General features: G+C 30.2%; 1 protein-coding gene across 1 annotated transcript; it reads right to left on the reverse strand.

Moving 5' to 3' along the window:
* On the reverse strand, positions 1-26,936 carry LOC142326120 (tetratricopeptide repeat protein 37-like). The gene is made up of 8 exons (XM_075368321.1): positions 26,798-26,936; positions 20,570-20,883; positions 19,123-19,296; positions 15,784-15,935; positions 11,350-11,485; positions 8,743-8,927; positions 5,681-5,869; positions 1-158 (listed from the first exon to the last, which is right to left on the reverse strand). The coding sequence occupies exons 2-8, from the start codon at positions 20,843-20,845 to the stop codon at positions 140-142; spliced, it is 1,131 nt and encodes a 376-aa protein (XP_075224436.1). The 5' UTR covers positions 20,846-20,883; positions 26,798-26,936; the 3' UTR covers positions 1-139.

Genomic DNA, 26,936 nt, shown 5'->3' on the forward strand with positions numbered 1-26,936 from the left:
CTTTTTTTAGCCGCAAGAAATGCTGTTTGCATCAATTGTTTTTTATCTGTACTATCAAGACTTACTCTGGACTGTAAACAATAACTGGCTGCTAAATCATGCCATAAAAGGCTGCAATTGCCAATTTTTTCCAGCAACTTTAAAGCTTGTGTAAATACCTGTTAAATGATTTTAAATACAAATTTAGATAAAAATGTTCATTCAATACATATCTACTTTATTTAAACTTATCTCAATACAGTTAATAACCATGTTTTTTTTTATAATTGACATAATAGATTAATTTGTGAGATGTGAATAATACTTCTATTCATCTATTTACAACAAAGTTAACTGAATTACAATATGCTGCCATCTTAAGAGTAAGACAGGAAGGCATCAGCAGCAAATTGCCTTTATATGAAGTTTAAAAAATCTACCAGAATGCTGGGATCATTAAATTCCACACTTATTTAATCTTGGAAATGTACCAGTTGGGTAGACAGTGATTTATGGTCATCATTTAAAAATGTAGACCCCAAAAAGCTCAGCAACTAACATAGGTAATGCATTAACTAAGCTATTAACCTCTGCTCTACTTTGGCTGACAGAATAATGACATGGGCAGAGACTGAAAATGTACTTTTAGAAGAAAAAAATGGCTTTGAGGTAGAAAACATCTTTGTGTTATTCTCAACACTGAATATTATACCTTCTGAAGGGAACAACCTACATGATGTTTATAACTTTAAGAAAGCCTTCAACACCATTCACTGCTTGAAGCTATGATCAAAACTAAAAGAGTATAGAGCTGAGTGTGAAAATAGTTGCACTAATTACCAATTTATATGATAAATTTTATCATGCTGAATGAGAATTCCTTGAAATCAGCAAAGATTGATTACAGAGGGAGTTGTACGGAGCATCTCTTTAAGCCCTCTTCTCTTCTCTCTGTTCATTAGTGATATATATGCTTCAGAGATTTGAGCACCATTTTGCTATGAACGACCTGAGACGACTGAGAAATATTCTGTATGTGGAAGGTATTTCTAATAGCTTAATATTAAGGCAGTATTTTTTTTGTATTAAAAAAAATATATATATATAACTGGGAACAAAACATATCAAATATGTAAATTAATCAAAAATAACAACCAAACAATTGTAAAAATGATAAAACACTGAAAATTTATATATTATATTATATATATATATTTTTTTTTTTTTTAATATAAACCATCTAATATAGAATATTGAAATAAGACATAGCTATCTTAATTTTACCAAGAAAATTCTTTCATGGGACCTCCTGAATCTAATATCATGAAATAATTTAGTTAAACTGCATAATAAAAATACTGAAATAATTAAAATTGCATATTAATTTATTATACCAGCGCTGCTATCTATTGTAGGTTTTCTATAAGACTGTCTCCCCAAACACTGTCTGATAGTTTATCAAATTTAAATTTTGTTTATATTTATATATATGTAATATTTTACTAATTTAATTTTGATATCTTTATTAATTTCTAATATTTCTAAATTTGGTTTAATAACAGAAATAGAATGTTTATTGCTTATTGGATGCTCTGCCATATTACAAGAGGTTATCTCTAAAGTAAAGATCGTTTCATTGTAAAAAAAATTTAATCTGAAAACTTTATAAATATTTTTATTTCTCTTAAACTACATATCTTATACTACTTATCTATATAATTGCCACGTGAATTAAGACATTTATCATAGCAATACACCAGCTTCAATATACCCTCGTCACATTCTTCTGCCACCAGTCCATTTAGCTAGTGATTTTTAAGTTCATAGTCACCCGTGAATTGCTTACTACTCAAAAATTATTTCAATTTCCCAAAAAATTGATAATCAGAATGAGCTAAGTCCAAACTACATGGTGGGTGATCATAAATTTCCCATCCAAATATTCTCAGTAAATCATACGTCAGATCAACAACATGTAGACATACATTATTGTGCAGTAGGATGATGCCGTCGGTCAGCCAACCACATCGCCAATTTTGAATGGCACGTCGTAACTTATGTAGAGTTTTGCAGTAGGCTTCTACATTTATAGTTGTTCCATGTGGCATGAAATCAATCAGCAGTATGCCAAACTTAACCCAAAAGACTCTGGCTTTACGTCTATATCAGTTTACGTCCATATGGCTGTGGCTTGACCTTTGTTGGTCTGGTTGGTGATTGAGGATGGCGCTATTCACTTGACTACTATTTTCTCTCTGGTGTGTAATACAAAATCCATATTTCATTGCTGGTAACGATTGAATTAAGGAAGTCATCGCTATGTATCGTCAAAAATTACAAAGCAAATCCCATTCCGATTTTTTTGTGACGTTCCATTAAGGTAGCAGCACCCAACATGCACACAAACCTTTCTGAAGCCTAAATATTCATGAACAATGTGACCAATAACAGCTCTTGAAATATCAGGAAAAAGAAGGGCCAGGTTGGAAATCGTTAAGCGACAATCTTTTCTAATTTCATCATCAATGCATTTCAACAAGCCCTCATTGATTATTGAGAGCCTCCTCAAATGTTCTTCATCATACACATTAATTCTGTTACTTCTAAACCTTTCACATCATTTTCGGATGTTTCTTTCATTCATTAAATTATCACTGTACAAATCCCAACCCCGTAGGGGGAAGACAACCACCTTGTGACATTACCAGTCACCACACCACTCCCTCTGTTCCGAGCCCTGAGGGGCTTTACTGGAGGTCGTCTTTAGACCTGCCTTCTAACTGATTACATCTCACATATCAACCAGGTGTCGGTCAGGATGCCACCAATGTTGTGCCTCGGCAGACATTTGCATCAGTAAAAATACATATCAAATTTCACCTTCGCTTAGGCCTCAAACGAACATCTTCACATCCAACCTAACATGATTCCCTCAAACTAACTAACCAAAACTAACTAGGTACGAATCCCAAACCTAGTCCAGATTTGACAGCACCATTAGCGACTGTGAATGCCTCAGAAAACAAACGAGTTTAAAGTTAAATCATTGCTACACTCATACCAATCAAAATTATGTCTTACGCAACATAAATTCAGCCCTACACCCAAATAAATCGACCAATTTAGGTCACCTAACAAGGGGAACGTCACCTCATTCTGATCCATACAGGAGCCACGAACAAACCTCGCACCCCCACCCAGTCCCACCATGGTATCTTGCGTGGCATTACAGTCATGATCATGACTGCCACCGGTCATTGTACACAGCAACCAACTGCCTATAAATTTCAGCCGGCTTAACAGTTTGATGATTTAAAAAATGTATGACTTCAAGTATTCCAGTCGGCAACAACATCGATTTTCCTACTCACTTTATAACATAATAAGTTACATGTAATCTAAGATACTACAATGCGACAACTTACAGACAACAATGCAGTGTGTACATTACTAGCACGGCCATGAACGACACAGGTTCACCAACCTTAAGGAGAGAAATTTCCTTGCGGTCTTTACTTTAGAGATATCCCTTGTAGATAAAGCAAATTTATTATTTCTGTAACTTGTATCACGATCAAGAAATCTAGTTTTTAAGAACCAATTTGTTTCTTCTGTATAAGTACCATCACAATCATTACAATTAATTTTATAAAAATTGCAATAATTAATTCTATTAAAAAAATAATAAATTAGTTTTATATAATGGCAGACCGTCCAATAAACATTCTATTTCTGATATTAACACAAATTTAAAAATATTGGAAGTTAATAAAGATGATATAAAATTAAATTATCAGAAAAATATTACACATATAAATACAAACAAAACTGAAATTTGATAAACCTTCACACAATGTTTGAGGGAGACTGTCTAATTACAACTGATAAAAAATGAATTATTAAGACTTCACTGAATAAATGAGGTAGTAGTGCTACCAGATGCAGGTTTTATGGAAAACAGGGTGTGGTATAGTGATACCAGAAGGAGGATACATTCCTCTCAGTGGCACAACTGTTTTTAGCTTCAGTATAATGAATGATAAAAATATGTGGAAAATGGATTAATTTTTGTAAGAATGAGCACACACGCATGCATGCATGGGTGTGACCTTTTCTTAGGTACAACATTCAATTTTAGTGGCACACATATTTAAGCTTTTTGAATTTGTTTTATCCAGAAAAGACAATTCACCACAATTCTTTTTCAATTTAATTTTATTTAACTTACTTGTTTTAAGTTTATAATTATATTAGAGTATAATATACTACACAAATTATGGCTTATCAAATTACCACATTGCTTCTAAGAATTTTAAAATTATAGAAAAATGTCATCAAACAGAAGCAGGTGAGTTATGTTTTATTTGATTTATTTATATAATCTGTTAATAAATTTTAAGAATTTCTAGTTTTATAATTGTCAAATGCGTAAATTCTCAAACACTGAATGATGAAATATTCATTCACAATGAATATATAAGAAATAAAAAGAAATGCCTGACTTTAGGAATATTTTAGATTGCATATAAAAATATATAGATTGCAGTATTACTATAAAATAATAAAAAAAAAAGAATATCTTTTTTTTATTATTTTATTTCAATTATCAAAACAATTTATAAAAAAATTGATTGTGGTTACCAACTATTCCAACAACTTAAATAATTAATTATTCAAATACTATAGATGAAAGGTAAAATTAAGAGTTAAAAAGATTTAAGTGGTAAAACTTCAACATAAAATCTGAGGCAAAAATTAATATGAAAATCAACCCAAAAAAATAATTAAACTTAACTAAAACCATAGACTAGTAACTTGAATCTAATAACACATATTTATACTATTTTTACAAGAAAAAATACATTATATTGTTATACTTAGATAGCAAAGGTGGTATAAAACAAATTTTTTAAATATTTCTTTATTGTGATTTACACATGAGCATTTTTAATGATAGTTTTGGCTACTTGTTGCAAACCCAACATTCATATTTATGACGCATGTATCCGTTTTATTTATGTATATTAATTCTCCGTCAAAATGTTTTTGTGTTTTTATCATACATATTTATATGTTTTCATAATAGATCACATTTTCTTATCTTCAATTTTTTTAGCTGAGCCAATAAATTAGATACTTACTTTTAATAATTAACCATTTTTAAATGAACACATATTCACTAAATACATACAAATAAAACTTTCTTTTATTATTATATTTCTTTTTAAACTTCAAGCAACACATCTCGAAATACTATACATTTAAAAATTAAAAAGTAAACATAAATTAGGAGCCATCAAATTAATTATGAGAGTGATGGATTTCTTAAGATGGTGACACTGTTAGAATAACGGCATCAATTTTTCTTCCACCTCACTGTTTCAGCATTAAGAAAATATATATAAGAAAACCATTTACACTTTCTGTCTTGGTGGTATCATTAATCTTGTTATTGAATATTTTAACAGAGCAAGGATGTTTAATAAAAAATTTTATACATATAAAGTTAAAAGTTATTCTACCTACCAAAAATATGTTGTGTATCCATTGAAGCATGTTATAATAAGTAACCACTGAAGAGATGTATGAACACCTACAGCACAGAATATGATATGACAGAGATATTACTTTCTATTTATTAATTAACTTAAGATAATAAATAGTTTACACTTATTAAAAAATTAATCAAATCATATCTTACGTAGAAGCAAATTTGTAACAAGAAAATTGTGACTTGATCGTTATCCTGTCACCAGTCTGATTCTGTTGTGAACTAAACCAACAAGGAATCAATAAAAATGCCCAAGTTGGAGGTAAATTACCAGCTAGTGTAAAAATATCCCCTAACAGTTTCCATAAACAAGAAACATCACTCCATTCTTTTAATGCACTGAAACATAATAAAAATCATTTAATAAAGTGTATAAAATACATAATGCGTACGGATATATAATCCAACTTGATCCACCTAAGTACAGAAATTATACCTTTTTTTTTTATATCTTACAATAGTGCTTTCGTAGCAACCCACATCTTCAGTTATAATTTGCTTTTTAAGTGTTTATATCAAACTACATATTATACTCAATACAATTAAATATAAAAAAATTCTTTAATAATATATTTTTATAAATTTAAGGAGATTTTAAAATTTTTAATTTATATATTTTTTAAAAAAGCTTTTAACTTGTGATTTTTAAAAGAATTTTTATATTTTAATTTATAAAAAAAAAATTATACATTACAAAACAGTTTTTTATACAAATCGTATTGAGTAGAATACGTAATTTGATATAAACTAAACACTTAAAAAGTAAATTATAACTGAAGATGTGGGTTGCCACGAAAGCACCATTGCAAGATATAAAAAAAATAAGGTAAATTTCTGTACTTAGGGTGGATCAAGTTGGATTATATATTCAATATATAGAATATATATATTATATTATAATATGTTATTATATATTATTTAATTTATGTTATTATATAATTAATTATGTTATAATATATATTATATTCTATATATATATATATATATATATATATATATATATATATATATATAGAAATATATAGAATATATATATAGAAGATGTGAATTGCCACAAAAACGCTATTGTAAGATATGAAAAAATAACATAAGTGTCATCTTATTTAATTTATAATTTCTGTATTTAGGTGAATCAAGTTGGATTATATATACAATATATATTAGTACACAGGGATGTAGTATTGAAAAGATTGACTTTATAAAAATTATCATGAATGCTAACCAGACAAAAATTATCATTTAAGTTTTACAAATTACATATTCAACTTCACAATATAATACATTCAATAAATTTTAATAAAGTTTGCCTTAAATTAAACATAATTCTTTAAATATGCTAGGATTAACATTAAGAATTCTCAATTTAAGAAATGTATAATAAAAACAAAATACTTTGCAGAAAGATTTAGGATGAAGCAGGGAATCATATTATAAATTAGTTATATAACACACACTTTCAATTGGTGCAAGTTTTGGGCATTTAATATTTGATTATGTATTTAATTTGATTAAAACTAATATTGAAATTCAAAAAAATAAACTTAATGAATCTAACTATAATAAAATTAGTAATTAGATAAAAAGAGGAAATAATAGTAATAATAATAATAAAAGAGGAAATAATAGTAATAATAATAATTACAATTGTATTTGCATGAATTATAATAGTAATAAGGTTTTGGTTATTACAGATTACAAGGGGAATTTGTAGCGAATGGTGGTTTTGAAGATTTACATTTCAAAGATGTACAGGTGGATTCAGGTTCATTTACTGATCCTTGTTTTGATTTGATAAATTTGACAAATGTCAAGCTTGATGATAAGGAACAGTTTATTGGGGCTAATGCATTTAAATTAAATTTGAATGATAGTGATAAGAATAATATTAATAAAAATATAGCAGTTGATTCTGAAATAAATATTAATAAAGTAAATCCTAATGACAAAGAACAATTATGTAATTAACATCATTAGTAGTAAAATTCATGAAATTAAATGTGAAAATTTAGCTCGCAAACCAATTTTTAATAATAAAAAAGTAATTTACTATTTGAAAAACAAACTAAATAAAAATAATTGTACTATTTTAAAATCAGATAAAACTAATACACTTATCATGAATATCGAAAAATATAAATAATCTGATGAAACAATAAATATTAGAAAATAATTTCAAAGAAATAAATGATCCCCTAATAAATTTTTAAAAATAACTAAGTTTAATAGCAAAATACCATAATATTTTTAATTATAACAATAACTTAAAATATCACTCCAGATTATACCCTTCTGAACAAATTGCACCAAAAATTAACTGGAACAAATTTCCAAAAATATATAAACCTGGTATCCCTATGCGACCTTTGATTAATTATACAACTGCTCCATATTATATATTTCCAAAATAACATATAAATTACTTAGGATAAAAATGAATTTAAATTATAATTATAATATAAATAATGAATTTGAATTTGTAAATAAGTTGAAAGACTTAACAATTGAAGAAATACTAGGATGGTTAGCTACGATATTAGTAATATGTATTCTAGCATACCCATAGACAAAACAGTTCACATAATAAAAAATAAATTAATATATAATCACAAAGACCCTTTGTTTGTTGATAACATTATTACTATAATTACAAATACGTGCCAACAAATCTACTTTAAATTTGCCGACAAATATTATATTCAGGAAACTAGCTTACCAATGGGTTTTCTTTTGTCAGCCATCATGTCTGAAATTTATTTACATGATTTTGAAAATAAAATTATTTATGGCATTATTCATACTTATGATATTCTATTATGGACTCGGTATGTCGGTGATATTTTTGTTGTTTAATACAAAAAAGACCATGAAATTTTTCTAGCAGATATTTATTTTTTAATTAATCCAAATTCTTGTTCTTATTAACTTATCAATGGTGAGGTCAGTTTAATTCTTATTTACTTTTAAAAAAAAACTTAAGCAAAGGAAAATAAGTAAGTTTATTTTTTCTAAATGAATATATAAATACCTTCTTATATATTATACCTTCTATATATATTATATATAGAAGGAATTATATATACAAGGTATATATTATACCTTCTTTTCCATCTAAAAAAGGGCAGTATTTTGTGAAAAAATGTTGCTTTAGAATCTGCCATGTTTATGAGAAGAGTAACCCCTCCTTTTAAATTCAGAAAAATAAACAAAATTACCTGGTAACAGCATCTACAGCTTCCTGAAGGCTATCTCTCGTACGACCTAATAATCTCTTTGAGTGAAAAATTTTTGCTGATTGTAGACAAGCTTCAGCAAGACCTTTAAGGACAGGAACATCCTGAGGATATTCTTCAGAAAGTTTTCTGAACTCAGGTATGACATCCTCTGGTTCTTCAGTAATCTAAACATTAACCCCTTAAATTACCAATCTTTTTTCAGCTAAATTTTAAAATATTACCATATGTATAACACTAAAACCAATGTTTTTATAATAAATCAAATTTGATTCAAAGTTAACAGACAGTTTAATAACACATTTTCAATGATATTTGCAGTTTTGTTATAAATGACATTTTTGTTGTTGCACTGTTATAATTTTTCTGTTTCATTAATGATGGTTTTTTTTCAAAACACATATTTATGATACCACTAAAAAAATATATTTGTATTCTATTAATTGTAATTTTGTATTCAATTATGTTTCAGGATATTTAAATTTATTTCTTCAAACTTAGATATATAGTACTTCTAGCAGTCTAGCAGTAGAATGTTTTAGCAGGTTCATTTACAGATGCATTCTGTATTTTTTTCTGGAAAAAATATCCCCAGAAGTAAAACCATGATTAAATTAAGAAAATGTTTCATTAATCCAATTTCTTACATCATCAACATCCCTGCCGAAGCAGCAGGCCTGGCCGGCCAGCCGAGGGAGCTGCTTGGTGCAGACGCTACCTTCCCAGCCCAACCACTGGGCTTCAATCGCTCTGGCCGTGGACTCACCAGCAGAAGCCAGCCCAGCATGGGATCGCTCCAGGAGAACCACCTCAGCTGCGCCGGCAGTAGATGACCAATGCCAACCCGACAGTACAGGGATCTGGGGGCCATCACTGCCACGTTATAGTGGGGACCCAACTGAACTGCCGCTAAGGATAACTCAATCTGATTTAAACGGACAAGCTGCAACTCCCTGAATACAGCCGAGTCAACATCACTGAAGACCAGCTTCTGCACCGAAGAGCTCTTCTCAGAGCTAATGCAAAATCGGCCCTTTTCAGAGCCACCAGTCCAGAAACCTCAAACAGTCCTTTTCAAGGCTACCACAAGGTTTCAAATGGCAACGTGCCGTTGAAGCCATACGGTGACAACAATAGCCCTTTTCTGGACTACCATAAGCTTTTAGATTTCCATGGGTCATAAAAGCCATTCGGGGACAACTACAACCCTTCTTGGGGCTACCATAAGGTTTTAAAGTGCCAAGTTCTGTCAAAGCCATACAGCGACAATGTCTACATAGAAAATAATTAGTAAAAATTAAAAATTAGCAAACATTCCACTCTCGATTGTAATTCTAAACAAACGAAAAATCAATCCTGAAATTCTAATTGAATTCAATGTTTCATAATTCTACTAACATACATCAGAATTTCATCTAAACCAAATCTTTATTAAATTGAAAGTTAATTTTATATTTGTGTAAAAACCTTTAAATTATATAGAAATGTTTACAAAGTATAATCAAATGTAAAATATACAATGAAAGAACTTGTTTTAATACTTTTAATGTATTTAACTCATTTAAAGATTTCATATGCATGATGGTAATTTCTGTCACAGACTGAGCAGGAAGATTAAGAAAAAATACTATACCATCACATTGAGTAATATTAAAAAAATAAACATTAAAAATGTTTATTTTTTTAAATATTAATTTCTGATAATGTCAGTCATTTTATTTTATTCTAGCTGTTATTCTGGTATGCATAATTAAATACTATGAAAGGTAAATAATTGATAAAAATTACTACAAAGAGAAAAAATATGATGCGGACATGACATGACTTCCTTGTACGCTTATTAAATTACATATACACATTTTTTTTTATTGAATTATTATTTACTGTAAATTTTTTTTTACAATCAGAGGTTCATAATTATTAATAAATCAATATATTTCAATTAAAAAAAAAGTTGGAAAAAAAGGGATAAAGTCTGATTCAAACCAATGTGCCTTGTATGATCCAAATATTTCATTAATTAAAATTTTATTTGGCAATAACTCTGGAACCAATGAAAATAAGTACCGCTTATGATATATTGTTGAAAAACTCTCAATGAGGGTTTATTACTGCAGTTAAGAAGAAGTCTAAAATCTACATTTTTTTTTGGATTTTGGGCTTTTTTGGACACTTTTGGTTCAATCAATTGCAATCAAAAGGGAGGTGCACAACTAGATGTTACAACAGTCCTACATCTGAAATTTTAAAATCCTGCAGGTAATCGTTTCTGAGTTATGCGAGATACATAAGTACAGATGTCATGTCAAAACTAGTCAAAATGGACATTTCTGTTGAAATCTGAAAACCGAAACTTTTCGTGATCGCAATGCTTCATTTACTTTGTACGCTAAGTAAAAAAGAAATTACAAATAGAAACAAAAAGATATATAATGTAATGTAAAATATAATATAAAACTTCAAACAATACTGTATGATAAATGCAAAGAATGAAAGGCATAATAGAAAATAACTTATTAGTATTAACATTTTTAATCCCTTGTATGTGAAATAAATATGAAATATATATTTTTTAATCAAATTACAAACCAGTTTAATTCGAGCTATTTGAAGTTGTGGATACAAGGATCCTGGTCTTAACTGAACAACCTTCTGATAAGATTTCTGTGCAGCAGTATAAGCTTTTCTAGCCAGGTATGCATCTCCTAAGACCTCCCAACAGTTACTAAAACAAAATAAATACTGTATGTATATAAACATAATACATTAACTAATAAATATTCGTTTTTAATGCATTAAGCAGAAAATACAACTGTATGAAATGAAGACATATTTATATTTTAGGATATTTTTACATCCAACAGATTCTTCAGCCATTATACTTGCTGGGCAGTCAGTGATCCTTCAAGAAGATCCACCCACAGGCTGTCACTGCCACCTGATTATAAAAAGAATATATATATATATATAGCAACTATCTGATCTACAAGAACTACTTTATGAACTTGGCTTATGTTGCTGGCATTCTGTCTTTATAGTTAGCACTTTTTTTAGGATGGAAGAATATTTTAGATGAAAAAATTAATTTTAAGAGGGTTGCACCTCATCCTCATCATCAATATGATGATAGAACTTATAAATAAGAGCCTAATGATAAATATATTTTGGTATATGCCAAGAAATTGGTTTGTCAAATTTTCCATCTCATAAAATTTAATCTAATAAGTCTCTGTATTGCAGAAAGAGATACTGACAGGCAGCATCAAGAAACAAGATATTAATTGCTGAATATTTACCTCAAATCACCGGTTCTTATTACTGAGTCTTTTGTCTTAATTTGTCATTTCATGAAACAAATTACCTGAACATACAAATAAAAGGTAAAAACTTACCTTTACAACTTGATTTTATATCATGCTGAAAACTGAATACATTTGTTCTTGTATGGTAAATTTCAAAACAGTTTTCTATATAATGGTATTTTGCATTTTTTACACAGTTTACACCTCTTGGTAGGTTTAGACTTATTAGTTGAGGAAACCTTTTCTATAAAATGGGCCCAAAATTTTCCATTCAGCCAAAGAGTAGATATCCCTGAAGTTGACGGTCGACCACTGGTGTGTCCCTATCTTAGAGGTGAATTGAATTTGGGATCTGCTCACTTAAATTTCAATGAAAATCATTAAGTTTTATAGTTTTCCTGTTATATTTCTATAATAATAATGCTTGCATTATACAAGGTGACATCAAAAAGATAAAACAATAATTTTTTATACCCCTTTGCAAACCTCCTCATTACTGGGAGTGACACCAACCTTTATCTACCCCTCCTATATATATATTTGTTGTAATCAAACACTGCATTAGGTTTCAGGGTTTTTTAGGGTTGAGGTTTCTAATTTCTCGCTGGCTCACAACTTCTATAAAGTCGTATTGTCCATGAAAAGTAGAAAGCATAAAAAACAACTTGTATAAGATGTAAACACACAGCTGATCTAAAAGTAATGATAAAAATAAAACTATCGAAATAGAAATGATAGCAAATGACTGCAGTTGATATAAAACATCTAAACTTCTCTATAAGATAAAAAACCCGAAACTATATCTTGCAGTAGAATGTACATGCTCAAATATAGTGATAGGAAGAGTCCATCTTTCATAATTACGCAATAAAAAAAACACGATGCACTGTGTTCATCTTTTGTGATGAATGGGTTAATGCACCCTTCCAACATTACTAAGTAATAAAAAATTGTTACAGAAAAATAAAAAACTAATTTTTATTATCTTTCTTGATCCGAAACTTGTTCTTTCCATTTTAATGAATGGTGCTTACAGTTACCCATTTACTTTCAACCCAACACAACTTTTGTTGTATTTTATATCCCAACAATTTTAACATGAATGAAATTTTATAGTAGCGATTTAAAATGTTAAAAGTTTCTATTTTCTAATATTTCCTGGCCTGCTTGGAAACATTTTTTACAATATTTATCCAAACGTTTTAGTCAAACAACTCCATTATTGTGTTTCGGTATTTTTTATAAAGTATGAGGTTATTTTATGTTTTTATATTACTTAATGTCAATCATAGTTATGACATTTGTCAAATAATTACCAGCATAATTAATAAATTAAACATGTTAAGTTTTAGTGAATAGTAGAAAAAATGAAATATTTTTAATACTAACAGAATCAGATATGACAGTAGAAAATTACCACATAGTTGACTGGAATAACAATCAAAATCAAACAATTTATATTTTTCTTAATCAACAACTGTATTGTTAATATTTCACACATTAAAATAGTAATGGAAAAATAAGGAGGTATTTTTTATTATCTCTGCAGAGTACTGTTGACATCATGTCTATGACGTTACTCGATAACCTGGCATTACATAAATAAATAATCAAGGGTTACCTGATTTAGTAGAGTCCGGTTACATTAAATATAAATGAAACTACAAATACTTATGATTCTGTCACTTTAAAGAATCTTAATGCATTCGCTAAAGTAGCCTAAGAAGAACAATGCTCATTTGACATTAAATGTCAATGAAACTGGCTCTACTATAAACATTTTCATTACAAATGTGTACAGCCAAAGGAAAAAAAATTACATCTGCACATTTTTTAAAATAGAAGCAAATCATATTTGACAAATACAATGTTCAAACATCACGTTATACTGTTGCAGGATGTTCGTATTTGTTATGTAGGTGCGTATTGTTATCACATGCTGTGTTTACTATCGGCTAGCACAATATTACAATACTAGCAAGTAGATGTAGGGGGAGTTTGTAGTTCCCCTGCATGCCTGCACACAAGCTCCTTCTACCAAAATAGCAGACGACTGCACAATGACCCACCATGCGCCAGCAGCTTTATAAACAGCAGCATGGCAATACAAGAGCTTTCACTCTCAGACCACCACCAGAAAAGATTACCCCAACAACGTAGGGGAAGACACCCACCTTGTGGTGATTCCGGTCACCACACCATCCCCTTCGTTCCTAGCCCTGAAGGCCTTTACCGGAGGTCATCTTCAGACCCTCTAACTGATTATATCTCATAGTCACCAGCCAAGTCTCAGTCAGGATGCCACCAACGCAAATGCCTCGGCAGACATTTACATCAGTAAATGTCTTTACATCAGTAGCACTCTGTCTTTACTGTAAAGACAGAGATAGACGAGAACCATCTCAGCTATGCTGGCATCAGATGATCTGGGGGTAATCCCCAACCATACTGTAGTGGGGACACACGTCTGATTCCAATAGATGAGCCATAACTCCTTGACTACAATCCATGAACCAAGGTGACATTGTCAAAGATCAGCAGCCAAGGCAACATTGCCAGAGACCAGCAGTTGTACTCAACAGCCCTACTCAGGGCTACCTCATCCAACATCAAACAGCCCTTTTCAGGGCCACTATAAAATCTCAAACAGCCCTATTCAGGGTTACCACAAGGTTCTAAAATGACATATGTTGCCAGGGAAATATGGCGACTGTTTGTCGAATGTGATTAAGTAGTGTACTGGATCTGAATTGTGTCTATTTATGAAGTAAACAGCTAGTTTTCTTATAAGGGTAACTAAAAATCTTATGAAATAAGCTATTAAAAAACACTGTATTTATCAAATTTGGTCCAGTTTGTCATTTCCAAATTTATGGTTTTAAATAAATTTTCACATAGAACTATAAAGGGCAAAACATAGCTAATGGAAAAAATTTTCACCAGGTTTTAAGTTTGCGACAGACCTCAATGCAACTCCGTCCAACTAAAATAAAGGAATTTTATATTCATCTACATATATACAGAAGGAATATCTTCCTGCAGTCAAGCCTGCACAATCCAAAGGGGTTGATTTACAACCACTTTTCAGGAACTGATAGTCACTGCAGCAGGGATGCAGTAAAGTTCCAAACACAGGAATATTCAGTGAATCAATCTTTATAGCACAATGCCTTTGCTAACACAAACTTAATAAGGTCCAGGTTAAGATAAAAGCTGCATTCCTTAAAAGCCAGAGTCTAAAATGACCTGGAATATTTTAAGGAATAGAGAATCCTGAAAAATGAACTTGAGAAATAAGGATAAATGCCAAAGCCAAAGCAAAGTTTAATAAATTATTTTCTACAGATAACGAATATTAAACAACAGTGAATACAGTTGCACTGCATGCTGCTGGCATTTATTACTGACTAATGAATATAACAATTGTTGATGCTGCATAATATTTGTATTGAAAAATAAATATATTACGTCTATCAGCCATACATGATAGTCACTTATTTACTTATGAAACATTTTCTGATATTAATAAACATCATTCACCACATAACTGTATTTTTTAATAAAGAAATATCAAATTTTCATGACCTAACAGAATGTATGCATTTCAACAGAAAAACTAAGTACTGACAAATTAATAATTCAGCAAATTCTGTTATAACATAATAGTTTTAAAAAAACATAGTTATCTCTTATCTATAAAACTAAAAGAACATAAACATACGAGTCTTCCACATCAATACGAATAGCAGCTAGAAGGGATTTCACAGCAGCACCAACATCTTGAAGTTCAAAATGTTGAATACTTAGTTGTAACCACGCCCATTTGCTTTGTGTTGTTTTTGTAACAGCAGTTAATAATTCAATATTTAAAGCCTGCAAAGAAAATAAAATAAAAAACATCAATAAATCCATTAATATGAGAGGTGGATCAAAAAATAAGTTACACCCTTACTGTGTTCTTGAACTGAAAAGGATATATTAATGTCTTACAGTGGCAGCACTGGTTGTGCTGTTGTCTTTAAGCTCCCCCAGCAGCAATTCTGTACTCAGTACATGCGTAGTGTCATTGTCAAATATAGGATGTCCTTTAGGGGTTTTGTCCAGATTAGAAGGGCATTCAGCAGTCCGATTTTTGTAGGCAAAAAATTACAATTGTGAAATTCATCGCCAAGTTTTTGAGGTATATGGTGGGACTGCAATGTCACATCCCATGATCACAAAATGGTGCCAAATGTTCAGAAACGGAAAAACAAATGTGAATGACAGACTGCGTGCTGGCGTCCTTCAACAGCAAACACAACGGGTAACACGGAACATGTGAATGAAATGATCTTGAGTGACTGGCATATTAAAATTAGAGAAATTGCAAGTGAACTTAACATCAGTTTGGTAGTTTGATTGTGATTATTCACGATCAGCTTGGTTACCGTAAGAAACCAAGCACGGTGGGTGCACGATGGGTGCCAAATCTGTTGACTGACAACCACAAACATAAACATTTTGCATCTGCTCTTTCTTTTTCTTCAACGTTATTCCAGGACTGGTCCACAGTTTTTGAAACAAATCATCACAGGGGATGACAGCTGGGTGCTTCATTACAGTCCTGAGACTAAACGAGCATCACATGAACGGAGATACTAAGATTTGCTCAAAAGGTTATGCTGACATCTTTTTCAATTCCGAGGGAGTTATTTACAGTGAATTTATGCCCCGAGGAACAATAATCAATGCTGAATCTTAACGTGAAGACTTTAAAAAAATTGCGTAAAGCCATTAAAGATCGAAGACCTGGAAGACTGAGCAATGGTATCGTTTTTCTTTGCGACAACACTACTCCTCATTCAGCTCATGTGACAAAGGAGTTACTGCAAAAATTCAAGTGGGAAGTGTAGTCTCATCCGCCTTACAGCCCTGACCTAGCACCCTGTGACTACCACCTGTTTGGTCCTCTCAAGCGAGACCTGGGAGGGGAGCGCTTCGCTAATGATGAACTGAAGGAAGCGGTAGTTAAATGGTTGAAGGAAATTGGACGAAATTTTTATGAGAGTGAAACTGAAAAACTTGTCACAGGGTATGAAAAGTGTTCAGAAAAACTTTGTGATTATGTCGAAAAATAGATGAAAATGTGTAGTTTTTTGTTCAATAAAAAAAAATTGTCTTATAAATATGTGTTTGTTTCATAGAAGGGGTGTAACTTGCTTTCTGATCGTCTCTTTTAATTAAAAAAAAAAAAAATATAAAATATTGACTTATAAGTCAATAAAATAATAGAACCATCATAACTTTCAGAAATCATTCTTTTCAGAAATATCATTTTAAGAATACAGCAAATAATATTTATGACCATTAAAACCTAAATAAGTAACATAATACGTAATTAAAAGTAAAATCATTATATAAGTAATTAATATAATTGATTTGGATAAATAATCTTATTCTACATTAAAAAAATAGCATTATCCAATATCATAATAATTATTATTTTACAATAGAGAATTTACAGAGTTAAAATCATTATTTTATACAAAAACTTTTTTGTATTAAATTAATTCACTTACATAGGTAAAAAAAAATTATATCTATGATAAAATTCACAAATAATATATTATCAGAATATTCAGAATAAAAAATAATAAGTTATCTTTTTTAAATCATTCATTGACTTATTTCAACTCGCATGCAATATAGAAAGAGCTCCTTGACAGAGCAAAAAGTTAGTGTATTAATGCTCAAAATCTGAACATTATAATAATTTATAATGAATTTGAAAGGATTCTTATTTAATATATATATATATATATATATATATAAATACTATTAAATAAACCACCTGGTGTAGAATAACATTTATTGTTGTTGTTTAATAAATAACAGCAATAATAATATATTTATTATGCAATAACAGAATTATTTCAATCGTGACTAAGGATGCGGGATCCCATGAAAGTATCTTAATATTCTATACTAGGTGGTTTGTTTAATATAATTTAACAGCACAGAGGAATAATATTAATTTTGAAAAGATTAATTTCAGTAATACACATATATATATAAATAAATAACTTGATCCACCAAGTACAGAATAAGATTAAATTAGATAGGATGACAATTACCTTACACAAGAGTACTTTCACAATTTTCTCGCATCTTAAGTTGATCCAAACTTATGATTGTTCACGTAAAATTACATACCATAAATACACAATATTAACAAAATAAAATCTTGATAAATACAATAACACAAAATTTGTTAAAATTTTGGATATAAACTTTAAAATCAATTCAAATCAAAATGGAATTAAAATTTTTATTCCTTTTATATTTAAGATTTAAAATCAAAATCAAAAGTTAAAATTAAAGTTAAAAATTCCATATATAAAAATATGTTGTCAAATAATAAAAATATTAATTAAAAGTTAAAATTATAAATATGTTAAATAAGAAGGAGTGTGTATGTGTGTGGTTTGGCTAGCCAATATTATGTTACTGTCTGGATAGTAATATAATATACAATGGACATGTAATGTTCAGATTCAAAACACTAGTGTTTTGAATCAAATGTAATACGTCAAACAATCGATAAAAACAACACTTTAACAAAGTATGATGTACATTTTAATAACCACAATCTCTTAGTAATGTGTGAAGTCAGTTGTTACAAATATACTTTCATCACTTCTACAACAAAATTACACATCACAAAACAATATACATAATAATCAATAATACTAAAAAAATTTGTGATTGGAATAAGCAACTAACTGTGTTAAAATATTTTTGTAATTATTACATTTGAAAAAATAGATATTACAATAAAAAGATATCTCAATCGCATTATAAATTATTGAAAAAAGGAAATGAGCAACAGTTTCAGTTTTTACAAGTAACAGTAGGAAAACATGAGTTCATATGTTGTTATAAACATAAGCAGAAAGGTGTCTTAATTTGATGTCAAAAAGTTAGATCACTCTTACATTTTCTTTTCATGAGCATTCTTTTAACAATTTAAAATAATAATTTTCAAGCACACAAGACATAAATATTAATTTAAAATACTTACTGTCTCTCCCTGAATCCTGTATATATCACTAAGAGCCATTGCCACTTCAGAAGACCGTTTATTAAGATACAAAGCTTTTTTGTAACAACATCTAGCTTTTACTAAATCATGAGTAACATAATAATTACCCAGTTCTAAGTAAACTTTATACCAGTAAGGTGCTAATTTTCCAGCCTATAAAAGTAGAACAAACCATAAACATATTAAATATCTACTAGTTAAAAAAACATCCTAAGTAATCAAATAAATATACCAGCACAGTGGCTGGCTGTCATCAGACCAAAATCCACATTTCATTTACAAAATATTTAATTTGATAAGGAAAATTTTCGACCGACTAAGAAATTGCAAATGACATCGGCATTAATGATAGTTCTGTAGAACTAATTACATGATTTTAATGAATGATTTGAGCATGCGCAGCGGTTATGAAATTTAAGCCAAAACTGTTTTCATTTGAATAGAAGAAAGAAAGAAAGTCACCATCATCCTCAACACCAATGCAAACAAAACAAATGAAGAGCTAAGTGAAAGTAATGCTGACCAGTTATATTTTTTATTTTTATTATATTTTTTATGAAGTTGTGGATATGAATACCCACCATAAGGCCAAATTTCCAACAAACATACTACCTAGAGGTTCTGCATCATGATAATTACAGCCCTTTCTTCATATGTAATCCAGGATTTCTTGGTCAAGTATGGAACTCCTAAGATCACCAGACCCCTTACTTATTAGACATGGAATTTTGTGATCTCTGGTTGTTCTCCAACCCGAAAATGGGGCTAAAGGAGTTCCAATTTGACAGCAGTGAAGACAGCATTATGCTGTTGCATTGACCTATTATGAATGCTGTCACATTATGTTTCACTGTTGCAAATAATCTAATTAAAATGTTAATATAGATAACTTTCTAAAAAATTTTCTAGAAATATTTCTTACGGATGAGTTTATCACTCTTTTGAATAATCAGATATTTCAGTTGTTAAAAGTGATATCACCTAGTATCTTTTGGTTACATACACTTCTGCTCTCCAAACATTTATATAGAAACATGATAATGTTCATCTCTTGCAAATTACAAACTAATGAAATTTCAACTGATAAATTGGATAAATTTCTGCAATCTAATTCATGGCAAACAACATAACTGATACACAACAAAGAATGGATATTGAAATGACAATGGTGTATCACAAAGTTATTTCATCTTTCGCATACAATAACCTGAGTACAGTAATGGAGACAAATAGTGTAATATACAATTTACTCTTGGATAAATTATAAATCCACATTCAAAAAATTGGATCCTCTTCAAAACACTCGTTATAATAATACACTAAACTAAATCAAGGTTTGCACACTATATAAAACAATAAATTTCAATAAACAAAATGGAAAAAGTATATTTATCTTTAATATAAACATGAATAAACAATAAAGTACCTTAAATAATGCATTAATGCATTGTTGAATCTCATCTTCTTCTAAACAACGCATACCTAGATGATACCAAGCATCTGGTGAGTCAGGATGTTTAACAGTAATACCAAAAAGTATATCAAGAGGTGGCATAGCCTTATCGGCTAGCTCAGCTAATTGAACTCGAAGTAATATAGCAGTAACCTCATTATCACTACTGGTATACATAGTTTCCAGTTTTGCTAACAAGTTTTTGCTATATCCCACTTTTCTAAATGTATATGAGCTCTGCACATACATTCCAAAGCCATTGCATTATTTCTGTCTTCTATTAACAACTGTAACGTTTAAAATCATAACAATAAATTAGAATTATAAACTTGCCAACAATTTCTACCCAATAGTAAAATTAAAGTTACAATCAAAAAGTAATTGTGTTGCTCCCTGTTAATATTTCAGAACTTGATAAATAAATAGAGTAATTTGTTTACGTTTAATAAAAATCTTCATTAAATTTTTGTACGCCATAAAATACAAATTAATATCTTTCAGTTCTGGAAAATGTAATTTTGTTCAACAATATATTTACTATGATAGCTTAAGATGAGATATCAGTCTGCAACTCACCACACAGGAGAAGACACCTTCTATGTGATGGTTTCGGTCACCTCACCACCCCCTCTGTACTTTGCCCTTATGGGCTTTACCAGAGTTCATCTTCAGTACCTTGGCAATGACATCTTTCAGTCTAGCCTCATCATAGCCCTGTAGGGGAAGACATCCAACTTGTGATGTTTCCGGTCGCCACACCACCTCTCTGTTCCTAGCCCCGAGGGGCTTTACCAGAGGTCCCTCTAACTGATTACATCTCACAGTCATCAACCAGGCCTCAGTTGGGATGCCACCGATGTAAATGCCTCCGCAGACATTTACATTAGTAAAACACAAATCAAATTTTGCCTTCACGTAGGCCTCAAACAGACATCACGGTCAACCTAACATGATTTCCTCAAACTAACTAACTGAGACCGCAGAAGCGCGGACCCTGTGCCTAGTCTAAATTTGACAACACTGGTCGGCCTAGCCTTGTGACTGATGAACTGACGATGAAAATCAACGATAAAATTCATGAAAATTGCCATATTATGGAACATCGCTCTTTAACGTCAAACAATACTCTGCAAGCATTATTTCACTCCACTGTCACTGGTACCTGTTTGCCATGACTGAGATTTGATGGTGAAGATATTATCAAAGCTCATCACTGATGCCATCGAGATTGTCCAGAAAGAAATCCAGGTGTGAATCCAAAAAATGAATTTTTATTATAACCCATACATGTTTTAATTTTGTTAATTTACTGTAATAAATACACCCATAATGTCACAGTAGTTGGGGGATTTATGATTTTATAAATTTTTTTTTACAACTAAATGACATCCATGCTGACTTTTCAATTTACCTTATCAGTTCTTCCTTTTCTTTTTCCTTTCAAAAATGTATTACTTGATTTTAACTTTTTCTTTCAAATAATGAAACCCAGAACATTTTTCCCCATTGCCTTAAATAAGGTTTTGAAAAGCCCAAACTTTACATGTAGTTGAGGTATAAGAATTATTTCTTAAGTTAACTAGTGGGGAATGTACAAACAACATTGTTCTGTCCAGGCATAAGTGCTTCACCTTTCGCCCATTTCTTTCTGATAAAATGATTTGTTTTGTCCCTGGTGTCCCAATCACAAAAAAAGCAAAAAAATTTAGTAGCAGAGATGGAAACCCATTAAATGCAACTTTTAAATTACAACATCTAGTCTAATGGTAATTGTTTACTGATTTATTTCTAACAGGATTATCATACTGTCATACTTTTTTTTCAAGTTAGTCGCATAAGATATTGGATCAGAAGAAAGTTTGTTGCCACTGTATTAAAGGACATCCTTTAAACTAGTTTTCAAACAATCAATGAACAGTTTCCATTCTCCAGCTATGTTCATGATGAAGTGCATCTATATCAACCCTAATATTGTTAAAATACACTAAATTATTTTCTTCAGAATATAAATCTTCCTGACAATTATGAAAGAAACAAACTTCAGTGTCAGTATGGAGAAGATTTCAGCTTTTCAGCCTAGATCACAAAAGCTCTGCTTGTTTCTCCTGAAAAAAGTTATTTAATTCAGTTTGAGTTATCAGATAAGATTTTTCGACTCTGTTTCAAAAGTAGGATTATCATACTCCTCATAACAAACTTTAGTGGCTACCTTGTATTCCAATTCATCTTCTAAAGTTACATGTATTGGAGGAGGATATGATAATGGCCTTGGAGACAGTACCAACCATAAGCCTTTTACCAGATGGCAAATTCTGGTACTGCACTGTGTTTGGAATTATTACTTATTTCTTTTATCTTTGTAATACAGAAATCTGACAAATGATCTTGTGTTCTGACACCACACATTCATCAATATGGCAAAACTCATGTGACAATTGCGCCTTGCAAAGTCTATCAGACATTTCACACAGATCAAACAGCAGGTGTAAGGGACCCAGTTCCTATCCTGAACCCCAAATTTAAAGCCAAAGTATAGTTCATAACATTTTTTTAACAAGTGGAGTCAAATTTCATCATTGTTTTTTAAAGTCAAATTCCCCACATACGATAACAGAAGCTATCCGGATCATTTACTTCCTTGGCATATTTATTCACTAACACAACACACTTGACACAGTAACTATAAATCACACAACTAAATGAAACCACAGGACATGCCTTCATAGTGAATTTTTAACATCACACTACATATTAAAGTACAATGCTGGTGTGTTAACTGTATAACTCAACAGACTCCTCAGCAATAACATATCAGAACCTGCAGTAAATTAATCATCATGCATTCATGCGTACAAAGCTATTGTCTTCATAATGACATGTTTATACCCCACCCACTGTTAGAAACCATTCATAGCAAAATCATCTTTGCAAAATCTGTGTTTCTGTGGATGTTGTTTACATATTTAAAAGTTATCTGTTGATTTTAGTAAGGCATGGTAGTTACATGATTTAAGACATCATCCAAATTTCAATATATTGCAATTTTAATGCTACAATTACATGTATGCAATTTTAACTAAATTAAAATTGTACTATTTACTTATGAAAGAGATTTAAAAATAAACAACTATTTTTACGCTCTGTTCTTATAATTTGGAACAAATCAACAGTAACTTAAAAAGTTTCTACACTACATATAGAAATAAAAGATATTGTCAAAGCTGCATACATACAACTCATTATATTTAATGCTGTCATCAATTATGACAAAAAAATACATGAATTTAACTTAAACTCTTATGTAATGTTTAGTGCATATATCCTCCTTTGCCAATAAAGTTTTTTGTGTTATGTAGTTAAAGTAAGAACACAAATTTAATTTTTTGTGAGAATATTTTCACGTCTATAACCAAGAAAACCAAAGTTTGGTGTAGTTCATGTACAATGCATAAAACTGTATATTGTATTGACTCATGTAAAACACACACCTTTTTTCTTAAAAAGGAACATGAAATTTATGGGTGCATGTGACAAGCTGGATTTCCAAATGAGGGTCCAATATTTGTATTTACTACTGTACTACGTATTGTAATATAATACACAATATATGGTAGTAACCAAAACAAATTGTAGCATATATTCTAATTACTTTTGATTTCACATCATTAATGCTGAGTCACATCTGTTATGTAGACTATATCATAATTGCCTGTTTATAAACAAACTTTTGTCATAAGCATTTTGTTTATCTCTGCATTTTCAGTTATTATAACATATGTTATTATTAATCATCTTGTAATTTTATATAAAACACAAGTCATTTCAGATAAACTTGTAACAGTATTCATTTTGTTTTAGTTGAATGAAGGAAGATTATATATTCAGTTATACTAAATTTTTTCAATTAGTAAACTTTAAGCAAACTAGTAAAAATGAATTTTATAAAAAATTTTAAATTATTTACAGTAGGCGAAAAATTAGTTATTCGCTTAGCTGAGGATGTCTGTAATTGTGCAGCAGGCTGTAACTATGATATTCCAGAATCATGTATAAGAAATCGGAGAAAGAAAAAGAGAAGCAGTATCTTTTTACAGTACTACTTTAGTATTATCTGACTGAATTTGGAACTTCCCTCAAGTAGAAGAGCAGTAGTTTTCTTACATTCAAGATATATGCGAGCAAGGATTTGCTGTTTCAATAGATGACCCGATTAAAAGCCGCACAAATTGTGAGGAAACTTCAAATACTGAATTTTAAAGCAAGTCTAGGATAGTTAAATTGTTTTATGTATAGGTATGAACTATAAATAACAAAACATACATCTGCATGTCAATGTTTGTCAAATACCTTTCAGGAAAAATTATTGACCTTTTAGAGTTATTTAATTCAGCTATGACAAGAAAATAGCTTTCTAATGGGAGAGATAGCAAATGCCAATCAAACATCAGTTTACTTCCACACGGCAGCAGATTCAACAATTAACTCTGTCAGTGATAACACTGTTTGCAGTTTTACTTTGTAAAACAGTACTAGTGGTTATGTAAAACAGCAATGTACAATCATGTTGATGATTCTTGTAGTTGGCAAAAATTTCTATCATTTATTGCAATTAAAGAAAAAACTTTCCAAAGAGTGTAAAATGACTTGTCGCTATGTCACTGACAGGTGCCAAGAAAAAGGATGGATGGCGAAAGCACTTGTTTTAAAGTGGGTAAAATGTGTGGGTGCAGGAACCTGGTGCTCTTTTAAAATTACCGTCTTGTTTCAAAAGAAAACTTGAACTATTGTTGGAGAAGTTTTTACTGTTTCAGTAAGTATTTTTTATTATGTAATATAACGACATAAAATTTAAACAAATCAATTTTAAACAAATTTCTAATTTTAATCAAATCATATTTTTATTTAAATACGCACTATTTTTTTTACTACTGCTTCTTAAGTATTCTGTAAACATAATTCTGTCTACAAAAATAAATAATTAAATTTATGTTAGATACTGATCATGCTCCTCCGTTGATGTAAGGTCCTGGAGTTTTGCCAGGTCACTGCAAAACCTCATTGCAGTGGATAGAAAAAGGTAGAACCTTACATAAGCAGGTCCTACCTAACAAAAAATGTAGACGACTATTCTCTGGTCAAATGGATGAGAATGTACAATAACCTAATAATAGTACAACTAAGTAAAAATATGCATTGTAATAAAAAACAGACCTCTCCAAATGATTGTAACATAAAATCATTCAAAACAACATGGCCTGTATCCCTCCATAATCAATGTAATGAGAAAAATCAAAAACTGCAGATTTGCAGTAGAAAAAGCGGAAAGAATTTATATTTCCTGTAGATCTACAGGCTTAATAGCAAAAGTGTTAATTTTAAGACTACCTATTTCAAGAAAGCATTCAAAATAAACAAATGCAGATACAAATGTTATGTATGTACCAAAGGACCTTTATTTTTACTTACATCAGATGGTATAAAAAGCTTATACCAGCTTTTTAATTATAAAAAGCTATCAAGTTACAAGACTTAACCAAAAAAAAATCAGATTTAACTCCTAGATTATTTTAAAATAAACTGAAGAAAAACTTTCATCTGACTGAGAAAAAAACTAAGAAAAAATACTTATAACCAAATCCTCCCACCCCCCCCCCCCATGATCAGACTGCACTGCAATAAAACATAGACCTCTCCAAGTACTATATTGTAATATATAAAATCATTCAAAATAACCTGCCCTGCATCTCTCCATAATTAATGCAATGAGAAATATCAAAGACTACAGAAATGGAGTAGAAAAAGTGGGAAGGATTCATATTCATGCTTTCCTGCAGATCTGCAGGCTTAGCAGCAAAAGTGGTAATTTAAAGACTACCTATTTCAAGAAAGTGTTAATAAAAAGATATCCATAAACATCAGTATTTAAAACAAAACAAGAGTAAAACCTACAAAACAAGTTTATTTATAAATTAATTAACAACAGATCTTTTACATCTATCTATTTCATCTTCTACCCTTTGTTCTAAAGCATTTGATTATTAATAAATTTAAGAAACAAGGCCAAATCTTAGGGAGTGCAAAAATGTGGTAAAACGCTCTAGCTTCAAGTAAAAAGTTTGAAATCATCTAAGATAAAATTTAACTATTTTTATATATGGTATATGTAGCAACCAAAATAAAATCTTAATTAATACTACATACTTGTTTACAGATGTCAATACTCTGATTCCATTTTTTTTCATCTCTTGAATGCACTTGAGCTTCAGCTAATAGCGTGTCAATAATACTCTTAAATTTTGGATCTGGATTATACTTCTTAGCATTTAGCACATATTTCAGC

This window comes from Lycorma delicatula, chromosome 6, assembly GCF_047948215.1.
Source record: "Lycorma delicatula isolate Av1 chromosome 6, ASM4794821v1, whole genome shotgun sequence".
Taxonomy (NCBI): Eukaryota; Metazoa; Arthropoda; class Insecta; order Hemiptera; family Fulgoridae; genus Lycorma; species Lycorma delicatula.

What these genes read in the sequence shown, in the direction of transcription:
- LOC142326120 (XM_075368321.1), bottom strand. Translation starts at nt 20,845, where the DNA reads ATGTATGTGCAGAGCTCATATACATTTAGAAAAGTGGGATATAGCAAA. An exon ending in GCATTAATGCATTATTTAAG is followed by an intron (nt 19,297 to 20,569) that starts GTACTTTATTGT and finishes CTACTTTTATAG; the next exon opens with GCTGGAAAATTAGCACCTTA. An exon ending in CGTATTGATGTGGAAGACTC is followed by an intron (nt 11,486 to 15,783) that starts GTATGTTTATGT and finishes ATTTTGTTTTAG; the next exon opens with TAACTGTTGGGAGGTCTTAG.